The sequence below is a fragment of the Mytilus californianus genome, unplaced genomic scaffold (assembly GCF_021869535.1).
Source record: "Mytilus californianus isolate M0D057914Y unplaced genomic scaffold, xbMytCali1.0.p SCAF_9, whole genome shotgun sequence".
Classification (NCBI taxonomy): Eukaryota; Metazoa; Mollusca; class Bivalvia; order Mytilida; family Mytilidae; genus Mytilus; species Mytilus californianus.
This window is the reverse complement of record NW_026262745.1, coordinates 58278826-58298746: the sequence shown is the minus strand read 5'-3', so window position 1 is coordinate 58298746 and position 19921 is coordinate 58278826. Positions and strand designations below refer to the sequence as shown.

General features: G+C 31.0%; 1 protein-coding gene across 1 annotated transcript; it reads right to left on the bottom strand.

The window, feature by feature from the left end:
- Positions 1-3825: 3825 nt before the first annotated feature.
- LOC127715971 (uncharacterized) lies at positions 3826-7121 on the bottom strand. The gene is made up of 2 exons (XM_052222072.1): positions 7109-7121; positions 3826-5802 (listed from the first exon to the last, which is right to left on the bottom strand). Exons 1-2 carry the CDS (start codon positions 7119-7121, stop codon positions 3914-3916), a joined length of 1902 nt encoding a protein of 633 aa, XP_052078032.1. The 3' UTR covers positions 3826-3913.
- Positions 7122-19921: the final 12800 nt, after the last annotated feature.

The following is a 19921-nucleotide window of genomic DNA, read 5'->3' as shown; positions in this document are numbered from 1 at the left end:
GTAAAATCACAAAAATACTGAACTCCGATATTTGTTTTGAAAAAACATAAGGAAGATAATTTTATTTAAGATATGGTGATGTATGTATTTCTTGGAGTGTTGTTTTGTTGGTAAATACATGTATGTCGATGATTGATTGTGACGTCACACATATAGTTTCTGTAAATTCAGAAATAAATGCTTTCATTTATTATTATGAATACTTGATACCTGGATAAAATGTAATTCCAAAAATTTTGTGAAGGATAATCACTACTGAATTTTTGAATTTTGTTATTATTGCTAATTTGGGAATGCTTTATTACAGGATAAACTCTTGTTAAGTTTGTAATAGTAAAATATAATCTTTGGCCAATGTCTTTAGAGTTCTTCTAATTTTCTGATGGAATATTGCAGGAAATAATAAAAAGTCACCTTGGCAGATAGTTTAGTAGCTTCAAAGTTCTGTCATAATCAATATATTCTGTAGTTTTACCTTCCTTTATTTTGTGTCTTGCATATATATGATAATTGAAACGACTACCTCCGATGTCTGGACTTTTCACAACCCCTACTATCTTTATTGAAGCACTGCATTGGTGTAAATGGTCCTTTTAAATGAAAAAGAACAATTCGAATATATCTTGTAGAACTTACATTCACACGCAAAATCTTTTAAATGTTAAAGGACCGGCTTTGAAGCTAAATAATATAAATCCTTGTATTAGTACCAACTTTGTTGCGATTTAAAACCAACACCCATACCACGATTTTTGTCTATAGTTTAGCCTAGCCTGACCTCAATTCTAAAACAAATACCACCCAATGAGGATTTTTTTTTTTTTTTTTGCATCACGATACGAGCATGAATCTTGCTGCGTTTCTCATATTCAATATCATTTAGGCATCAGAGCAAATCTGAAAAAAAATCACTGAATTTGACCAGCAGGGTTATCAATTCATCCCAAAACTATTCTAACCCCTAGCACTTTCTAAAAATATTAGGAGATGGTTAAACTTCTGTTTAAAATTTGGTTGATATTGTTTAAATGTAATGTTTTTGCTAAGAACATACTAGAGTTTGAACTTATGATAACTGCGTGTCACGTGACACAAAGTCAGTGATGGAAACGAGTTGACCTGTCATTATTTGCCATGTTCGATCCTGAAATATTTCCCATTAAAGACAGAACTATTAATTCCCTGTCTATCCTCCTTTCTGCTTTCTTAATGTAGCTATTTATCACTTTAGCAACAACGTTTTGTCGATACCTTATACGGTTTCTGAGGAGAAGCTATAAAACGCTTATATGAAAATCAAAAACATTACTTTGACCTCGGACTTCGACCTCATTTTCTTTATTTGATTACCAAGGACCTATAGATATTATTTATATTAAAAACGTAAGCGAAATTTACTCTCATATGGAGTTTCAAGATTGCTTCGGTCAACATTTGTTTCGACATCCTGAGGAAGTACATAAAACAAGCAATTTGGCAAAATAATTTTGCCTGTTTCTTTTACGGTTGCGAAGGGTTAGTAATCACAAGGGAAATAGTGTTCTGAGATATAACTCTTACATACAAGAGTATTTGGTTCAGCATTGTCGGTTTCAAAAGCGTCTAAACTGTTTGACATCATGAACTGCGTCGGATAGAAATCGACCAAGTGCGTGTATACATTTACGTGTATAAGACTTTGATTGATTTAAGAACATTGACGTACGAAATAAAAGATCGATTTAGTCTTCAAACGGTTTTGAACTTTAGATAATGTTTTTTTCTTCAATCCAAAATAAGTTAACAGATGTATTGATATTCATTTGAATACGATCGATGTTTATCTCATAAATAAGCGACATCTTGCAAAACAAACTCTTCTCGCAAGAAACGAAAATGGGAGAAAAACGGAAAAGTAGAATGACCTCATTAAAACAAATGCTCTAAGAAAAATAAGTGGTACTTTCCACGCAAATTCACTAAAGATAAGAACATTTTTGATAACCAGTAGTATGCTTGGTGTTTAAATATAGCATATCTCACACATATTCCGAAAATGCTATGTTCATGGCACTTTAATATAATTTAAGAGAGATATTAAGTCACTTTTGGTTTAATAAAATTCCTATCCGGGGACAAATAATAGCTTAGTTTACGCCGATTTCATTAAAGGTGCATTAGCTGTCAAATTCGTGTTTACCGATTTGATTCAAATTCTATTATTTGATTTATAACATACTTAAACGTATATCCAAATAAAAATACGTCTGAAATAAACAGTTAAAAATGCATTCACTCGATGAATCAGAATTTCGAGTGTTTTAGTTTAGACGTCATCTAATTAACTATCGGGATGACCTCCGATGACTGATGACGGTCACATAACCCGATATAAGCATAAACATAGATATAAATAAATAGGTAACTTAAAGTTATTGATGTAAGATATTTAAAAACTAACAAACAAAAGTGAACCAGTTAAAAATAAAATTTTAAGATATACAATATAATTTTAATGTATCAACATTCAGTAGCTCTATTTCTGTAAGAATGTTGATAACTGATATGAAAACTCGTGTTATCTCAGTAGTTGTGGTCTCTTAACAATAATTACTAAACAAAAACGAGAAACTAAATAAAAAGGACTTGCAATGCCATAAAATGACAAACCTGATCGAGATTATATTCGGATAATTTTGTTAGGTAAACTGTGAACGGGAGAGCTTTTTCGCCTTCCTTTTCTAATAGCATTGCATGAAAAACTGTAAGCCTCACAAATCTGGTTACTTGAACTGAGCCAAAGTGTGTTATCCATTATGTAGGACAAACAGGACGGATATGTTTTAAAAGAACACAGGAACATCTATACCACTTCCGAAAACATAAGAAATTCAACAGCATAATTTACCACCATTTAGGTAAACACAACCACAATATCAAATTTATAAAATTTCAACCAGTCGAATCATCCAGAGACAACAAGGGCAATACATAAACAATTTGAAGATTCCCGTAAAATTTTCGAACTCTCTTGGATTCAACGACTTCAGACAGATTATCCCCTGGGTCTAAATGACAATATACTTGGACAAGGGAACACATCTAAAACTTCTTCTATTGATATCATGAATCTACAATCTGTCGATACCTATATCTTGGCATTGCACAAGGTCATGTTTTTCTTTAACTGTTTATGACGTCTTTACTAGATGTATTTCTTTATGTATCCATCTGAGGCTTTACATATAACTTTGTAGGCGTCATTTTCCTAGGAGCAAATGAAATACTTGTTCTGGTACGGTCAAATAAAATTAAAATAAAATAAACACTCACAAACTGTACAGCAAATTAAACAACAAAACGAATAAAGTAAGACAGTTTTTTTTTTCTTTCCATTCAGCAATCTACCATTAGCCAACGCCTAATCGTACGTAACGAAACGGAAGGGACCAACATTTATTTACATCGCTCATTAACTAAGGTCGAGGACCATCCTGACTGTCCGTCTCTCTGCCATTCCGTAAAGCAAATGACTGTAAACATAGTCATGTGGTTCATTTTGTTGGAGATTTCCTGAGAACGTTGTCTAACTAGGAAAATGTAGTTTCGAGGAGAATATGCGATATGTTTATTGATACTGTTATATCAAAATATGGAACATCGTTAAAAAATATTTTATTGCAAATATTGACAAAGAAGCAATAATTGTTCAATTTTGTCAACCAGATATTTATGGTATATAATGCAATTAAGTGAAACTTAGACTCCTCAAACATCAAAGATCATAAGGAGGAATGAAAATTTGGTATCAGAAATGATAAATTCTAAAATCTTTAAGATGTTAAGTTAAAAAACTCTTTAAAATGAATTACCATTATCTTAGACGACAACGAGTTTTTTTTTTAAAACGACCTAGACTACCCATGCAGGTCTTTTACGGTCTGTTCAAAGATCTTATATTAGAAGGAAATCTCAAAGTCTCAGTGAAAGCTTGTTTGGCTGATACGTTGTCTCCCATTAACTGTAAAGCAGTACCAAGACAGTAGTAAGTTGATGGTTGAAAAACTGAATGCTGACCTATGAAATAATCTTTGGCTATTGTCGACTGAAGATCTTTAAGTGAGTTTCGACATTCACGCTCATTGTTCTGACGGAAATGGCACAAGAAAGACAGAAAATGTGCATACACTTTTGGCGGTATTTTTTGTTTACCTCCATCTATTAGCAGTTCCTTAGGAATAAATAAAGAAGTTACACAATTAACATGATCTGCTAGTACGAATTTTATCGAACGCATCAAGCCTTGCTTTTGTTCAAAGTGCCATTTGGCTAGAAGATTTTGTCTGACTGACACAACTGTGAAAAGGTATAGTGTGTCCAGTGTACACTTCGATAATGCATACACAATAATGATGAGGGATTTTTTATATTGGTTTGTCTTATAGAAAAACGAGGCAAGCATCAACCACCCTGAGACAGAATCATGGTGGATGCTCATCAGTAGATAACTCAGACAAGTGTTATATTGTTTATATTGGTTCTTATTACAGTTAATACCGCTCAGACGTACGTACTGGCAACGTCTGTTGCACACCACTGACATGAAAAAGACATGAAGGTATTTCAATTTTTTGGAGTTATAAGTCGTAATATTATAAATAGCTTTACTTAAGTTATTGAGTTCACCATTCACACAAGTAACACGAGCAACAATTTTTGAATTTAAGAACTTGTCGATATCTTCATAATAAAAGAAACTTTGATCGTTTGGAACGCTGAATGACAAAATCGAAACATACGAAATTTGCTTTGAGAATGTAATACATCGCCATCCATAGCTTTGTAGCACACGGAGTGCATCCTTCAAATTAGACCTACCCAGTCCTTCTATTTTATTCTCAAACAAATTATTTTCTGGAATGAAATAATGGGGAAAAACTTGATACTCAACAGAATAAATCAGCCGACGGAAACATCTCATAAAACACGGTATTAAATTGTCAGGCGTCCACACAGAGGGTTCAAATTCTTCTGATATCCAGAAAAGTATTGTCTTCATGTAATAAGAACACAACAAATCTGTACATCTACTATCAGTATTTATAACATCCTTTAAAAGAATTTTCATGAGCGCATAACAAAGTAATTGCGTGTGATTAAACGTATAAATAAGAAATTTTTCTCCAACTGAGAATGACATTCGCCATTCCAATTCCTCGTGTGGTGACCCTTTAGAACCAATTGGCACAAAAAGTACCCCGTGATTGATGATCATCTGCATTGTATTTTCATCTGGCCATGAATTATGTGACCTCATAGTCCATTGTAATGCCGACGTGACCCAATATTTACTATGAAGGCAACTTGCGAAGTCAAAAAGACCTTCTTTGTCAGATACGCAGGGTCCATGTATAATGAGCCCGGCCGAAAAGAAATTCTTGAATAAAACATTTGACAGATAGTTGTCTCTTCTGAATATTTCACAACTTTTCCGCATTGGAGGATGAGGACTACTTATTAGACGTAACATTGCGAAACCTGGTTTTGTATCTTCTGTCATCAGCGCGAAATGCGTTTTCATAGGATCAAAAGCATTAGATGCTATTGTTTCGTGGACCTCGATGTATTTTAATACAGCCATAATATCTAAATCACTACCAAGCATCTGCAGTCCTTCACCAAAACTACCACTGGTAATAGTCACTGATGGGATGCCACTTAATAAATCATCACAAACTGCATTCATCAGTCTAATTGTTTTAACGTGATTTTCTGTTCCGACTAAATGTTTGCACATGTGATGGTAAAGGGATAATGACATATCTGTAATAATAACATTATCACATATTAATGTAGATATGCAGCCTGTATGTGTTTTCTGTTTGAAAACGAATATTGTATTTTGTTACTGAAAAAAAAAAAAAAAGAAAAAAAAAAGCACAAACAAACAAAAAAACACACGTCAGACATAAGGTGTTTACATGAATACTTAACAAATACATCACGTTACTGATATTTTATCACTGGCAAACTATCAAGCCATCTTATCGGTACAACGCACTAGGCCAGAAAACAGATATTTCGTAGTGCAATTCTTTTAGACAAATAAAGATTTAAAAAAAATCCTACCTCAACTTTCTCCATAATATTATTAAAGTGTGGTGTACTACTTTTGGGACAATTATAGAAAAAATCATCAGCGCTTACAATTTTATGTTAAAGGAGTTTTGAATTCTTTTGACAGCTTCCGGAATATTAATTTTTAACCTTTGTTAGGTAGACCGAATCATTACTTTACTTTAAAATGCATTATCCAAATTTTTAAACAGTGTTATTTCATCCCTCTACTTGCTATTTGATGCATTAAACTTGACGAAATAAATTTGGAAAGGGTATAAAAATGGCAAGTAACACACTGTCAACACTAGGGACTATATTTGTAGACAACGAAAATCAAGGGACGATAGCTGTGTTCCCGAACCATTAAACTTGACCTTCACTAAAAAGTAAAAACAAAAAAATAAAAAATACCGAACTCGTTAGAAAATTCAAAACGGAAAGTCCCTATTCAAATGGCAAAATTAAAAGCTCAAACACATCGAACGTATTCCCGACTTAGTACAGGCATTTTCTTATGTAGAAATACATTGTACACACAAAAAAGACACGTTTATTAGGGTAATACAATTTTGCATAGTACTGAATTTCCTTTTGCGCCATTGTTATATGTATAGCTAGGTCCTTTTCCGTGGGTATTGGGAGTTAGTGGTGAGACATCTTGTGATTTGTTTTTACACCACATTACGTATTTGCAAAAAAAAATATTCAAAACTTTTAGTTTCTCTTACATGTCTTAGGTAAATATAGTATGGAAATATGTTTTACCCATATCGGTACTTTCGTTTCTATACATTTATATGTATATTACCAATAAACCAAATAATTTTGACAGGGCAATTAGTATTTATTATTAAAAATTTCTATAACAATCATTCATCAACAATTTCACTATTCATTATTGTTTAATTCATCGTACATATTAAATGGAAACTTACAATGTGCCTTTTTAACACAATTTGATCAGCATGCATAGTGAGTAACACACAATAACTATAGAAAACATGTTTACCTTTAATATCCATTATGTCTTTAAAATGACCAGTCTCATTAACAGAACTTCAAAATATCCTTTCAAATGAATTTAAAAAAGACACACGGTTTCTTGATTCAAATTATCATAATCTAAATTTAGAATGATTACCTCACATGTCTGCAGTCGAGTGCATGACGTTTAAATATAAATTACCTATGCAGGTAAATATAGACAGGGTTGTAATTCAAATCTTTTGTTGATTATTACATTTAAAGGAGCACTAGCTACGAGATATATGAGAAAACAACATGTTATTTGTTTTGTTCAATCATTAATGAAAGGGAAATAGTGAAATAATAATTCGCTTTTAGAAGCCAGCTTGGTTCAATTGTGTCAAAATAAGCTAAGAAACATCGCTGATGAATTATTCACTTGCAAGTGAATAATTCGACCTCATTGAATCCGTATTTATGTGAATCTTAATTTAACCCCTTAGCTAGAAATGGGTTACGCATGAATAAGTCGTGTTCAGTTAATGAATGGAAAAGAATGCAACATTGAAAGTGAAACAAGGGTAAACCATTTGATTGACTGACTCGATCCACAAAAACTATTTCTTATACAGGTAAAAACGATGATTAAGATATATTTCTTACCTATAATATGAAATCAAACAGACCTAGAAAAATCCAATTGCACAAGTTCGCTATCTATTTATATCTATGTTCATGTTTATATCGGGTAATATGACCGCCGGGAGTCTTCGGAGATCACCACGATGGTTAGTTAGGTGGCGTCTACACTAAAATACACACGAAATCTTGATACATATTATCGAGCCTATGCATTGTAAATTATTTATTTTAGACTTTCTATAAATTGGATATTCGTTTTAGTATGTCATAAATCAAGTATGATAATTTAAGTCAAATCAGTGAACAAAAATTTGACAGTTAGTGTCCCTTTCATGATGTACTTAGGTGAGGTTTAGGAATTTTTGTCAAATTTTCGGACTCCTTGGTCTTTTTCCTAAGACTTCAATAGCTCACAAAAGGTCAATTACCAAATTTAAGCAGATTCTATATTTCTTTTCTTTCGATTTGAGACCCAATAATTCAATGCAAAAATAAGGTAAAAGTCTGTGTCAGTATTTTCCCGCTATTTTAAAAGAACTAAATATCCCGAAAAAAAGCCCCATTATCTATCAATATTTTTTTAGCATATTTTGTTCCTTATCTAATGCTCTTTTGACTTATAGTATCAATTTGAAATTGAAGATTTTGTTTTATTTCACCGAAATACACTACAGCCCATATGGAATTTGTCATTTCCGCGCGCCCACGGTTGGCGTGGGCATTGGGTGGATATTGGGAGGACATTTTGGTCCACGCTCGCCCACGCGTCCAATTGTCCACGGTATTGCGTATGCATTAGGTGGACCACGCCCACCGACGGGTCCACAGTATAGCGTGGGATCCACGCCTACTGCTGTCCACGGAAGATCGGGTGGGCGGAAATTGTTCAATTAACGTTATGTGGTCCGAGGATACAGTTATCGTCCTTAAACTTTAGTTGTCTACAAATATATTCTCTAGTGTGGACAATGTATAACTTGCACACTTTTTTCATACACTTTCCAAATTTAGGTCTTTATATTTAATGCATGTAATATTAAGTAAGGGGATGAATTACATGTTACAAAAAATCGGGTACTGTTTTTTTGTTTATGTTAAGTAGTAATTTGGTCCAGTTAAAAAAGGTAAAACACTGTCAAACTGAAGCTGTCAAACTTAATTTTAGACCCCTTAGCAAAGAATTGTCAATATCTTGAGTAAGAGCTGGTAGACTTTTCTATAATTTTGATATTATCTGTCCCAATAGTAGTACACTACGCTGTAAACATCTTTTTAAAATAGAGCAAGTGCGATTTTTTTTTATAATTTTAATGTTTTCTCTAAAAGAAATGCACTACGAAATAACTGTGTAATGTAGATTCTGTACTTTGGCAACGTCCCTGAATGGTTTGCTGGTTTGAATTTGTCAGTCTCAATAAAAGTAAAGGATTTACATCTTTATTTGAAAAAAAATTCTGTTCAAATGTCCCATTATGAAATTATACGGCTAAAATAAGCATTTTAAAGCAGTTTCTATTTTTAAACCTAAGAGGAATGTTGACTTTCTATCTGACAGCTTTTTATGCCTTGATAGTTGTGTTTCTATGATTAATTCAAATTTTATTAACCATTTGTGAACTCTGAATATAGAGAAAAGTCGATTATCACAGAACAAAATGTGCAAAATATGTTGTACTTAGGCCATGGTCGAACGGCCTGTTTGATGCATGTGAAATGTAAAGAGCTTTGTACATACAATTTGTAGTCCGGCATAAATGTTTCACTAAATCTGTAAAAAAGCACTTGACAATGATCTGTGCACATTATACATTTCATATATTACCTTTATTTTTTCTGTAGGATAGTATGTGGTTCAAATATATGCCAGTTGAGACTAAAATTACATGCAAGTTTTCCACTGAAAAGTTTAAAAACTGTGCATAAGACCATACTGTTTGCAAAAAAAGTTGAATGCAAGAGTTCTTTTGCAATTAGACTTCTTGTATCATGACATCTCAGCATTGAAGTGAGCAAAAAGTAACACATTTACACTTCTTATAGCTTCTGTATGCATTTGTATATTTAAATATGTGCGACGGCCTAAATTGACTTTAAAAATTGTTCAGTCTAACATGCCTAAGACCATTTTCTACTCATGTGGTATGCTTTTTTAACTTGTTTTTCCATTTGAAGTACATTTAATATATATGGAAGAATAATTTATGCTAAAAAAACTTCAAAAACTTCAAATTGGTTGAAAAAAAAATGCATGTGTAAGTAATGCTCTCTTTAATTCGAAAATCTCTATCTTCAGGCACAGGCTCATATAAATTTGACTTTTGAATAATTGTAATAAACATCCAAATTTCAATATTAAAATGGCCATAGTTTCTATAAAATACATCCTATGGCCATGAAACTTAACCAACTATCATATAATTTCCTAAACTCAGGTCATGCACAGTTTTATTAGAACTGGTCAAGTCTTTCTATACTATTAGGTCCGAGGACACAGTTATCGTCCTTAGATTTTCGTTGTCTACAAATATTTTCCCTAGTGTGGACAGTGAATAACTTTGAAATTGTTTTCATACACTTTCCAAATTTATTTCTTTATTTTTTATGCATGAAATATTAAGTAAGGTGATGAAATTACATGTAAAAAAAAATTGGCTGCTGAATCTTTATGTTAAGTAGTGATTTGATCCAGTTAAAAAGGTCAAAAACTAGTATGTCTGAAGCTGTCAAACAGAATTTCAGACCCACTTAACATAGAAATTTTAATATTTTGAGATACATGTAGAGCTGGTAGACTTTTCTATAATTTTGATAGTATTTGTCCCAATAGTCGTACACTATAAATTGCTATACTGTAACACTCTTTTTGAGATAGAGCAGGTGCAATTTTTTTAATTAATTTTATTGTCTAAAAAAATGCACTACGAAATAACTGTGTTCTAGGGCCATATTACGGTGAAATAGCTGCCATATGTTTAATGATTTGTAATTGTATTGATATGCACTTGGAGCAGATGTTACACTTCATGTATCTAATCTGATGATAAAATATTGTGAAATTTTTTGCATTGTTTTGTAAGTGACTTATGGTGCTTATTAATTATTTGTATAAAGTTCAGTTTGTATTAATTTTACATCAATGGGTTTACTTTAATTGAAATTATGTCCAGTTGTCAATTTAAATTGTTGTAAATACTGACCGGTCATTGACGTGTAGATACAATAACCAAGGTGACACCTACTTTATGTCAATAGACTGTAAAGACAATGAAATAACATGTGCTGATTATAGGCGATTCTTGCCACGTGCTTACAAGCCATAAGTTTGTAACTATATCCGTTTAATCACAATAATATCCTCCATTTGTCACTTATAACTGATTCAACTCAGACATATCTAAATGTAAAAAAGTCATGGAAAGACCTTGTTAATTAACAAAAAAACATTACTGCTTATCACATAAATATTCTGCCATGAAATTTCTTTTATTGGACATTCAGAACGTTAATGTATAGTGCTTTTTTAAATAAGGTTTTATTAATGTTAAGGCCAGTGAACCACGGTGCTTATCGTTTATCATGTTTTGTCCGTATGCAGTTAACGATACTTCGATTATTTTGTGTGTAACTTTAATAACAATAAAGTGTCTATTTAGTCAAAAGAATAGTCATAAATGACGGAATCACAATCGTGTTATGTGATAGATTAAAACATTTCTTCTTGCGTGCAAAGTGACAGGAAACTCCTATTCAGAATTTTTCAAACTTTATTGTGTGCACATGTATACACCTCATACTATCGCCCATTCGATCAAAACGGAGCTTCGAATGTAAATAAGACAATTTGTATCTGTTTTCGCGGACACTTCTGACGTATATTTGGGCCTACATATGAGGATGTGAATGGAGATATATGTATTTGTTTTATTTATATTCTATCAATTAAGTAATTCCCTCCCTCAGTGTTTTTCTTTTGTATTCGTATAATTGTTTATTGATAAAATCTCATAAATGCCCATTAATTCGGAAAAAAAATAGTATATTCTATTCCATATAGTAGATTTACAACGTACAGACTAGTAAAGAAATCAAGCATATTTCGAATATAATTAAAACCAAAAGAGTTAATAGTTAACGCAATAGGGCCTATATATAAGGATGTGGATGGAGTATACAAAATAGAGAAAAGGTTTGCGTTATATCGCAAAGTTTTGCGTTATATCGCAAAAGTTTGCGTTATATCGCAAATGTTTGCGTTATAACGCAAAGGTTTGCGTTATTTCGCAAAGGTTTGTGTTATATCGCAAAAGTTTGCGTTATAACGCAAAGATAGGAAGAAAATTATAAAAAAATAAATTTTGAGGCGCTAATACGCTTCCGTAAAAAAGCAAAATGATTGCATTAAGTTTAATAGTAAAATTTTCAAGAGAAATTTACAGAATGAGCGTTATCATCATATAGACAAAGAAAAATGCTATAAATTTTAAAGAAGACAAAAATGAAAGCCCCTTTACGGACCCTTATATATATCCCCGTGTACAAATTAAATCCTTGTATAAACATCAGTTGTCAATCATCTACATCATTTTTACTTAGGTGATAGACAGGTAATAAATCACACATGAAACCAACGTTGTGTGTACAGTTATTGAGCTGCGATTCGATCGTCAGATAAAATATAAAACGTCAATGAGTTGATTATGGAGACAGTACATTGCACATTTAATTTCAAAACAACTTCAATTTAGATTTAACATGCATTATGCCACTCGTAAGTAAAGATCATAGTTTTATTTTTTTTCCATTTTTTTTGGTGTCAAGTTTCAATATAACAGAACCTAAAATGTGTTGAAGTAAGAAGAAGGTCCAGGGCTAGTTTTGGTTTAATATTTGAAGTACATTCAATGAAAGATGTTTGACATTTAAACACTTAAGTGTCTACTTCAGTCTATTCAATTAGTTTATGTAAAAGATTTGGACTGATTTGGTCATTAAAGACGCTCAAATTCAAGCTTAAATATGAAAAATCTATCAAATATGCCATAAAACGTCACTTTTCAGATGGTTTTTGTCTAAAATGTAAGTGGCCGCATTCGTGTTCAGTCTCAACCTTTATATATGTTATGTATTATAAATAAATACAACATATATTTAGATATTAAGACTGAACACAAATGCAACCACTTACATTTCAGACAAAATTCGTTTTAAAATTAGCACAAATGCTAAAATTGTTAAGATTTTAGTAATATTGCATGAATTTATGATGATATTACCTGATGTTTGTGCATTGTATTGTCAAAAAGAGCCCATATTTATGGAACAGAAGTATTCTTCTTTCCAATAAATAGTTAAAAATTTACATTTTAACAAATTTTTAAAAATACTATAGTTTACTTAAACTAGGACTTTTCTGTGCATATTTTTTTCTATCAAAATGTATATCCTCATATTTCATGTATCTAAAAAAAATATCGTTCCTGTGTCCTGAAGTTTCCTCTAGAAGTGATTTTTAAAGCAGATTATGTCCCTTGTTTGGCATTTTGTTTTTGCCAGCAATGGAGACAAAGTGCAAAGTCATCGATTTCCGACATTTAATGCATGTTCATTTCAAGATAACATGTTTTCATATTAATTTAAAATTAATAATGATTAATTGCTACCATTATCCGTAACCTCAAACTAGAATATCAGGCTGGAAATGTTTGTATATAAAAGTAACGTACATCATGTACATTGTAATGTGGAATTATCACTCTTCACCTTTGATCTGAACAGCAGAAAATCCATATTTATAACACTATATTTCCTCCTTTAATTCTAAAATTCAAATTTGAGCTTTCGAAAGTGAGTTTCAAAGTAGTCATATACGAACCCAAGATTCCTGTGGATTCTGTTTTTTTTTTTTTTGGGTAATTACTTATGATAACTTTGTTTTAAGCGATGATTGAATATACCGGTGCATCTTCTGATTCCAAGTACAATACATTGGTAAATTATGTTCCTTCATTACGGCACATTTATTCCTAATAGAAAAGCATATGTAGGCACCACAAAAAGTGTCAAAAATATTCCATATTAATGGAATTGTTTGTGTTATCCTATTCTTCTTTGTAGAGGCCTTACATACTTTGAATGAGCGATAGTTTGTGATTCAAAGGGGTAGGAAAAATTGCAATCAATATTCAGGAATTTTAAAAGAATATGTTAGGAATTGTTATGTACTGATTATGTGTATAACCATGTCACACACGCTTTATCTTGCAAAATGTCCTGCAAAATGCAATTTATGGCGAAATGTTGCACATATTTTCTGCTAGAAAATAGTGCGCCCTGTTGAACAGATTGCTGATATTTTATTACCCGACATTTGATGAATAGTCATGAAAACGAGACACATTTATACTGTGAACTTGGACTCGTCAGCGTCGGCGATACCAATTAAAACACAGTTTTTTCATATAAGTACACTTCTTATACAAACTTACCGAAGGTTAATCATTTGCCAATGATTTTTGATTTTTGATACAATGACGCCCTATGGCGTCATAAAGCCAGTTCGGCATATATCGTTTCACCTAGACTTGATCTTCATGTTTGGACGAATTCGTTATATATGTGTTAAAAAAAAGTATGACAGCTGTCCACCAGAGACCAAATGACGTAAAAGTTACTTATTACAGTACTTGCAACCTTAGGCGTTACTATTTTAGCGATCAGTCACCGATCAGTCAAGTTCGCGTCAAACTCACGTCACCAATCCGTCAGACTTATAGTAAAAATATTTGACTGATCGGACGGATCGGACGGATCGGACCGATTGACCTTTCTGACGGATTGAACTCTACTACGTCACATGATGAACTAATACAAATTACGGAATCTTAGTTTCGTTTCATTTAATTAATATGGCGCCATGGGAAATACGAAGGCAGTGTCTGCGCGTATCCGCATGTGGGTACGAATAGCCAAATTGCCGTTCGTAGGCTACGCGTACCCGTATCTGGTTTTATAATAAAATGGCATCGGATCGGGAATGAAACGTGAAATATATACGGAAATTATCGCAATTAGTGAATAAATTGATTAAAACTACTTAGAAGTTTCATAAAGATTTTTCCCTTATTCTTCGTCAATTTATCCCTTTCTGCACCCATTGTATAAAAAAAACGTGTGGTTCGTTTGATCTCTGTTCTTCATTGGTTATAATCCAATTATGACGTCGAATTTACTTGCTTTCCTCTGAATTTCCTATTGTGACAGCATGAAAAAAGGCGACTATGCATGATGACGTCACATAGAAAGAACACATCTTTTTACAGATCATTCGAAAAGACGGAATAAGTGTGCCTGCATATTGTTTGAAAATCATTAGAGAAACAGATTCCACCACCAAATCTCGTGTAATACGATATTTATCCACTCTTGACAGTTAAATTTTAAATATTTAAAACACTCGGCGAGCCTCGCGTTTTAAATTTGAAAATTTAACTGTTTCGAGTGGATAAATATCGTATCACACTCGATGCAGTGGTAGAATCTATATATATATATAGGTAAGTGAACAGTTTTTCTCAGTTAATAAATATTCTCAAAATGGATATCCATGTGGGGAAGACATTTCAAAGTTATCTTGAATTGGAACAATTTGTTCAAAACTATCAGTCGATTAATTTTATACAATTGTATAAAAGAAACTGGGAGTCAATTGCAGCTGAAGAGAAAAGAAGAACTGGAAACACACAAATAAAAGAGGAATTAAAGTTTAACAGAATAAATTTTATCCTGCATTCACGGAGGAAAAAAATTCTAAACAAGTTTGACAGGAAAAAGGCCTAATACATTATTTCTGATAAAACAAGGGCCGATGCCAATAATCTTCTAGAAGCTTCGTTAATAAATAACAAAATATTTGACGAAAATGTTAACCTTCAGCGCATCAAAAAATATTTTACCTCTGAAGGGTGGAAGCAACTTGAAATTCGGATCAACTAAAGAAGAGAATCATGCGAATGGACATGTATCAAATGTGAAAAAAACCTACACGATCAGGACTCTTTGGCCTGTCATTGTTGTTTGGACTGTCAACATTTGAAATATGTGCCAAAACAATCCTATTGGATATTTAAAATTTGTTCCAAATCTTACTTTACTTACATGAATCTTTTAAAATTGGTTTAATTGACGCCTTTATAACTTACTTCTTTTATTTTTATATAGACACCCAAGCTTTAATTTTAGTCGTTTAAGATATTTTAAAATTTCAGTTTCTGTTTTACATTTTACTCAAAGATTATTTTTAAATCTCATATAGGTATTTTTCAAATTCAGTAAAATTTAAGTCTTTAAATTCGAATTTACATTTAATAATAGTATCACATTTTTTTTTCATGTTTACAGGTAGTCCTGTAATATATGCCTCCGCATCATATATTCACTATTTAAAGTTTTCATGCTGATATTTTCATTTTTTTTTAAATGCGGGTGGCACATAGATAATAATAATTAAAAAAAGGAAAAATAGCAAAATAAGTAAAAAGAAAACAGAAATAGAAAATTGACCTCGGGGGCATTATTTTCATTTTCAATCAGTGTGCATTTAATTTGCAATGTTTATTATGTATTATTAACTAATAAATACAATTTGAAAAATTTATTTTTCATATTCTTCACTCGTTCTACACGAAATCCCCATATTATCGATAACTTCTGTATATATTTCACGTTTCATTCCCGATTCGATGGCATTTTATTATAAAACCGGATGTGGGTACGCGTAGCCTACGAATGGAAATTTGATTATTCGTACCAGCATGCGGGTATGCGCAGACACTGCCAAATACGAAACGTTCAAGTACAAAAGATCAACATTTTTTTTAATAATTATTCAGCAAAGTTTAAGAATTTAAAAAGAAAAGAAATATGCAGATAAAACTTATTTTAAATATTATTATAAAAGAATGGTGATTTTCGTTTTTATTTAGTTATATATTTTCATACCCGAAGAGTGCTAAAACGGTTTTTATCGCGATTGTGATTTTTTTTCCGAAAAACACATTACATTTTTTTTTTATCAAAAAAAGAAAAATTCGTAATTTTAAACAATGCGAATAACATTTTAGTATATTTTCTATGATATTCTTTTAATTTTAGAAAAGCAATCAATCCTGAACTACAAAAAGTACAAAATCCAATGGCGGTCAATAATTTCCATTAAAATAAAGAAATGATTGCATTCTTTTTCAACAAAAACAAAAGTTTATGTACATTTATCCTTCAATTATTCACATTTTATACAAAATTATTTATCTAAAGGCATTTATAATGACTGATTGAATTTGACGTTGCATTATTTCTAATATAAAAGAAGAAATATTTGCATTTTTAAGCAACACGAACAAAAATGTACTATCTCATCCCTGAAATTCAGCATAATTTATGAAAAACAACCAATCCTGATGTACAAAAAGTACTTAAATCAAATGGCGGTTCATAATTTCTATCAAAATAAAGAAATTATTGCATTCATATTCAATACAAGCAAAAGTTTAGGCCTTATATATTTGATATTCTCATAAAAAAATCTTATCTTGAGGCCGTTGAAATAACTAGTTACAAAAAACATTGCATTATTTTTTGTCAAAAGAAGAAAAATTTGTAATTTTAAATAATGCGAACAACATTCTAGTATATTTTCTCTGATATTCTTTTAATTCTACGAAAAATAACAAATCCTAAAAAGTACAAAAATCCAATGGCGGTCAATAATTTCCAATAAAAAAAGAAATGATTGCATTTTTATTCAACAAAAACAAAAAGTTAATGCATATTCATCTATAAATTATTCACATCTTATACAAAATTACTTATCTAAATGCATCTATAATGACTGATTGCAATTGACGTTGCATTACTTCTGATTTAAAAGAAGAATTATTTGCATTTTTAAGCAACACGAACAAAAATTTAGTCTTTTTCCCCTTAAATTCAGCATATTTTATCAAAAAAAGAAAAATTGGTAATTTTAAACAATGCGAATAACATTTTAGTATATTTTCTATGATATTCTTTTAATTTTAGAAAAGCAACCAATCCTGAACTACAAAAAGTACAAAATCCAATGGCGGTCAATAATTTCCATTAAAATAAAGAAATGATTGCATTCTTTTTCAACAAAAACAAAAGTTTATGTATATTTATCCTTCAATTTCACATTTTATACAAAATTATTTATCTAAAGGCATTTATAATGACTGATTGAATTTGACGTTGCATTATTTCTAATATAAAAGAAGAAATATTTGCATTTTTAAGCAACACGAACAACAATTTACTACCTCATCCCCGAAATTCAGCATAATTTATGAAACACAACCAATCCTGATGTACAAAAAGTACTGAAATCAAACGGAGATTCATAATTTCTATCAAAATAAAGAAATTATTGCATTCATATTCAACACAAACAAAAGTTTAAGTATTTTTCTCCTTACATTATCAAAATTCTTGTAAAACAATCTTATCTTGAGGCTTTTGAAATAACTAGTTACAAAAAACATTGCATTTTTTTCTCAAAAAAAGAAAAATTGATAATTTTAAACAAAGCGAACAACATTTTCGTACATTTTCTATGATATTCTTTTAATTTTCGGAAATTTAACCAATCATGAACTACAAAAAGTACAAAAAACCAATGGCGGTCAATAATTTCCATTAAAATAAAGAAATGATTGCATTTTTATTCAACAAAAACAAAAGTTTATGCATATGTATCCTTCCATTATTCACATGTTATACAAAATTACTTATCTAAAGGCATTTATAATGACTGATTGCAATTGATGTTGCATTATTTCTGATATAAAAGAAGAAACATTTGCATTTTTAAGCAACACGAACAAAAATTTAGTATTTTTTTCCCTTAAATTCAGCATATTTTATGAAAAACAACCAATCCTGATGTACAAAAAGTACTGAAATCAAATGGCGGTTCATAATTTCTATCAAAATAAAGAAATTATTGCATTCATATTCAATACAAGCAAAAGTTTAGGCCTTATATATTTAAAATTCTCATAAAAAAATCTTATCTTGAGGCCTTTGAAATAACTAGTTACAAAAAACATTGCATTATTTTTTATCAAAAGAAGAAAAATTTGTAATTTTAAATAATGCGAACAACATTCTAGTATATTTTCTCTGATATTCTTGTAATTCTACGAAAAATAACCAATCCTAAAAAGTACAAAAATCCAATGGCGGTCAATAATTTCCATTAAAAAAAGAAATGATTGCATTTTTATTCAACAAAAACAAAAGGTTAATGCATATTCATCTATAAATTATTCACATCTTATACAAAATTACTATCTACATGCATCTATAATGACTGATTGCAATTGACGTTGCATTACTTCTGATTTAAAAGAAGAATTAGCAAATATTCGTTGCTTATGTCAAATATGTTTATTTGCCTTTAGATTAGTATTTTTTCCCTTAAATTCAGCATATTTTAAGTATTATTCTCCTTACACCATTAAAATTCTTATAAAAAAATCTTATCTTGAGGCCTTTGAAATAACTAGTTACAAATAACATTGCATTATTTTTTATCAAAAGAAGAAAACTTGGTAACTTTGAACAACGCGAACATCATTTTAGTATATTTTCTCTGATATTCTTTTACTTTTATGAAGAAATAAAAAAAAAAAACAATCCTAAACTATAAAAAATACAAAAATCCAATGGCGGTCAATAACTTTCATTACAATAAAGAAATGATTGCATTCTCTATAAAAATAAGAGAATATGAAGTAATACATATAATGCGTGAAAAGTAATTTATATATATATTTTTTATGTGTTATTGCGACCAAGTTGATTACAAATTAACGAGTAAAGATGTCTTCGTAGAGGTCCGCGTTTATGGAATGTAAATACTTTGGAGTTAGTTTTACATAAGAATTTTAACAATATACGTATCCGTCCGATCCGTGGATATAATTACTTTACTGATCGATCACTGACCGTTGTCACGTTAACTCTCACATAGCTTACTTGATGTATCTGACGGATTCTATGGGTCATCGATCACCGATCAGTCATCGATCAGTCAAACATCCGTCACCGATCATTCACCGATCAGTCAAGTTCACGTCAAACAGTAACGCCTAAGGTTGCAAGTACTTTATATCCTTTACACAATGAGTCCACATTA